Genomic DNA, 4,056 nt, shown 5'->3' with positions numbered 1-4,056 from the left:
TGGCCCAATCATCTTCCTGATCCTTCGGCTATAAATACCTCGTCAAACCGTATGAGGTATTCATTCACTCACAATCATTCTGACTCAATTATACTCTGACTACATTTAGTCTGTTTAGTTTTCAGTACTTTCTCATCTACGAACGTTATTGATTCTCACGCCGGAGGGTGGTTACAGGAAGACCCCCCCTGTTGTCCTTCCTTTAACGAGACTCACGATGACTATTTTGCAGGTTCCGGTCATTGGACTTCGGGAAGTTGTGCTAATATTGTGTTAGTAGTTATCGTACTTTACCTTGTGGACTCATTGAATCCAGGACCCATACCCGGGGATCGAATCCGTGTTTCTTCATTGGCGTCATCCGTTTGGTGTTAGAACAGCACAAATTTTCGTTGGTTTTTCGGTTCGTTTAGAGTATGAGTAAACTTCCTGAAGGGCCGACGGGAAGGCACTTGCTTCACGTGCGACTAACACTGAAACACCTGAGGGCCTTGCCTCGAGTGTTTTTCCACGTGTAACAGCTCCGGGTTCACGAACTACCGAGACAACACCAGGTGGTCGTACCCTTGAACGTGTCACCGCACCTACTGGGCCAAGTCCTGCCGATTTAGGACATATGACAGCTCCAGAAGGATCTAATCTGGGTGACCTTGGTCGAATTATGAGAGAGACTCACCGAACTCGGTCAGTATTGGATGCAGAAGAATATTCCGGTGATTCTGACATGGCGAGGTCTCACCGTCATAATTCCAGATCCGGCGGATTACTGTCCCCGGAAGAATGGTTCCATGTTCAACAAGAGAGCCTGAAAGCAGAGTACGAGCGTAGATTGCGGAATGCACATCTTCACGCTCGTACCCTGACTTACGAAGAATCTCCTCGGAGATCTCTTTCTCCTCCTCCAACGGTGAGAGGAAGTCAGATCCGCTACAGTCAGCAAACTGAACAAGAATTTATTTTGAACCACGAAGGTTACGCCCCCGTCCTCGCATAGACATGCGGATGCCTCTTACTTCGACGAGTATGATAGTTATGACTCAACTTACCACCCGGGAGACCACGGTTTCTACACGGGTAATAGCAGGATGAGTTCGAGGGCAAGAAGCAGTCGTCCGCGTGACGTCATCCGCCATATCGAGTATCACAGGGATGCTGAGAAAGATTTCATTAAGCCATACCGTTCGGTAGCCTTTGCCGAGAAGTCAAAATTTATAGCTAGCATTGTGACAACACCCTTTCCTGTTAATGCTAAGATACCTACAACGGTGGGTAGATACAATGGCATGACTGATCCAAGCGATCATCTGCAGAACTTCGTGGCGGTAGGTGGTGTGAGCGGATGGACGCTCCCCTATTGGTGTCATATGTTCGCATTGACACTAACAGGGGCAGCGAGGGAATGGTTCGAAAAACTCCCTGATGGTCAAATCTCTAGTTGGGATGATCTGGTGAAGAAGTTCTCACAACAGTTCAGCCAACAGAAAAGGCACACGTGTGACCAATCAGAGATTCTGGATGTTGTCCGCTGGGATAACAAATCCATAGAGGATTTTATTACCAGGTTCAATGACGAAAGTCTGAATATTGGTGGGATCAGTCAGGACATGCTTCGCGGTGCCTTCCGCAAGAATGTCAAATGTGACGAGATGATCCGCACACTCACTGGTAAGGATGGAATGCCAAAAGAATGGGACGATCTTATGACTGCAGCAAAGTTGTTTGCCAATATTGAGAAAATTCTAGGGAATAACAATTCGAGGCAAAAATTCAAAGTTGAGTTTCAAACTCCACGACCCAATAAACAGGCCAAAGGGCCAATCTGGTCAAGACTTCAGCCGAACACGGAAGAATCAAAGCCATTTGATGCAAGATCTCTCATCGGCAACAAAAACAAATCAGGACCTTCGAATCGAGGTCCTAACAGATGGACTCCTCTTTCAAAGACTCCCGCAGAAATCCTCACTACTGAGAATGTGAATTTCCGGAAACCACAGCCACTCACGAGAAGATCATTTCTCGACACCAAAAAACATTGTTCGTTTCATAAAGACATCGGTCACAACATGAACGAGTGTAATGCTTTAAAGGGCGAAATTGAGGCAGTTATAAAATCCGGGAAACTTGCACATTTGGTGAAAGATGGAAAATCTGGGACTGAAAAAGCTCCCATGCGGGACAACCAGGGCCCACCCAAGAAACAAGTCAAAGACTTAAATGTTCACATGATTCAAGGCGGACGGAAAGTCGGAGGAAAGAGACGGGAGTATGATGAAGAAGAGTGGAAGAATGAGCCACTGATTTTTCCACGAGTCAAGGGAGGTCCCAATAACAAGAACCCCTTGATTATCACTGCCGTTTTTGGCCATTATCGCTCCCAATATGTCTTCTTCGACACTGGAAGTACATCGGATATCATGTACGAACCGTGATTTGAGCAACTTGAGGAAGAAGACAAGGAAAGATTGAATCCTATTCATGCTCCCGTGTCAGGGTTTGGAGGAGAAATAATGCATCCGCGAGGGGTGATTTCTTTCCCAGTCACTCTGAGCGATGGAGTTCATTCAAGGACCAAAGAGGTCGAATTTTTAGTTTTGCCAGCAACGTCGAAGCATGACATCATCTTAGGACGAGAAGCAATCAGTGACTTCAACGCTCATCCGTCCACGGCTCATGGTGCGGTTGGGGTTCCAACCAGAACAGGTGTAGCAATAATTCACGTCAATCGACATTGCTTTGCAACAGAAAGCTCAAAACCCAGTAAGATTCCAAAACAATCTCTAAGGACTGAACCAGAAAAATGGGTTTTGAACAAGAAGTTTCCTGATCAAACTGTAACAATAGGACTTGCTATTTCTGAAATAATGAGGACTTTTTTGAAACAGTTGTTATCAAAGAACATAGATGTCTTCGCATGGCAACCCGCGGACATGACGGGTGTCCTGCGGAGCATTGCGGAGCACAAGTTGAGGGTAAATCTATGTTTACACCAATTGTCCAGAAACAGCGTAAGATGAGTCCGGAACAAACAAAAGCAATGAATGAGCAAGTTCAGGACCTCTTACAAGCTAGAATCATTCGACCAATCCAATATCAGACTTGGGTCGCCAATCCAGTTATTGTTCCCAAAAGTAACGGGACATGGCGGATGTGTATAGATTTCAAGGATCTGAACAAGGCGTGTCCCAAAGACTGTTATCCGTTACCAGAAATAGATCTCAAGGTTGATGTTGTGGCACCATTCAAATTCAAATGCTTCCTAGACGCCCACAAAGGTTATCACCAGATCCGTATGGCTGCGGGTGATGAAGATAAAACAGCATTTCGTACCGATCAGGGCACTTTTTGCTACAAGATAATGCCTTTCGGACTGAAGAATGCGGGAGCCACATATCAACGGTTGATGGACATAGCGTTTAAAGGCCAGATTGGTCGAAATTTGGAGGTTTATATGAACGATCTTGTGATCAAGAGTGTTGAGGAAGACCAAATGTTGAGGGACATCGAAGAGACATTCGAAACCCTGAGAAGTATCAATATGAAGCTGAATCCAGCTAAGTGCTCGTTTGGGATGGAAGAAGGGAAGTTTCTTGGGGTAATTGTTACGGATGCGGGCTTTAATGCTAATCCGGATAAAGTCCAAGATGTGGCCCGCAGGCCCTCCACTTCCTCCCTTAAGGAAGTTCAGACAGTCAATGGTCGCTTGGTTGCTCTGAATCGATTTCTGGCGAATCACGCAGCCAAATCTTATCCTTTTGTTTCAACACTACATAATTTCCTCAAAAAAGCACAATTCAAATGGACTGCGGAAGCGGAATAAGCTTTTTTGGAGGTTAAAAAATGTTTGATGGAACTGCCCACGTTGACAGCACCATATGCAGGAAAACCTTTAACGATGTACTTGTCAGCATCAGACATTTCTATCGGGGCTGTCCTCCTGACGAATAGAAAAAATGTTCAAACACCAATTTATTACGTCAGCAGAACACTGTCAGACCCGGAGATAAGATATTCGATGTTAGAAAAACTTGTCCTAGCATTGGTTTATGCTGCCCGACG

The 4,056-nt window shown here is 45.4% G+C and overlaps 1 protein-coding gene across 1 annotated transcript; it reads left to right on the top strand.

The window, feature by feature from the left end:
- Positions 1 to 1,085: 1,085 nt before the first annotated feature.
- On the top strand, positions 1,086 to 2,429 carry LOC143621419 (uncharacterized). Its single transcript, XM_077092847.1, has one exon. The coding sequence runs from the start codon at positions 1,086 to 1,088 to the stop codon at positions 2,427 to 2,429; it is 1,344 nt and encodes a 447-aa protein (XP_076948962.1).
- Positions 2,430 to 4,056: the final 1,627 nt, after the last annotated feature.

The sequence above is a fragment of the Bidens hawaiensis genome, unplaced genomic scaffold (genome assembly GCF_021521415.1).
Source record: "Bidens hawaiensis isolate Kalapana, Puna unplaced genomic scaffold, B.hawaiensis_p1.1 tig00002866_1, whole genome shotgun sequence".
In the NCBI taxonomy this organism is placed as follows: domain Eukaryota; kingdom Viridiplantae; phylum Streptophyta; class Magnoliopsida; order Asterales; family Asteraceae; genus Bidens; species Bidens hawaiensis.
Note: the sequence above shows the minus strand (reverse complement) of the source record. Positions and strands in the feature narration are given on the sequence as shown.

Bases quoted from the DNA above. Each gene is read 5' to 3' on its own strand.
- LOC143621419 (XM_077092847.1), top strand. From the start codon at position 1,086: ATGAGTTCGAGGGCAAGAAGCAGTCGTCCGCGTGACGTCATCCGCCAT.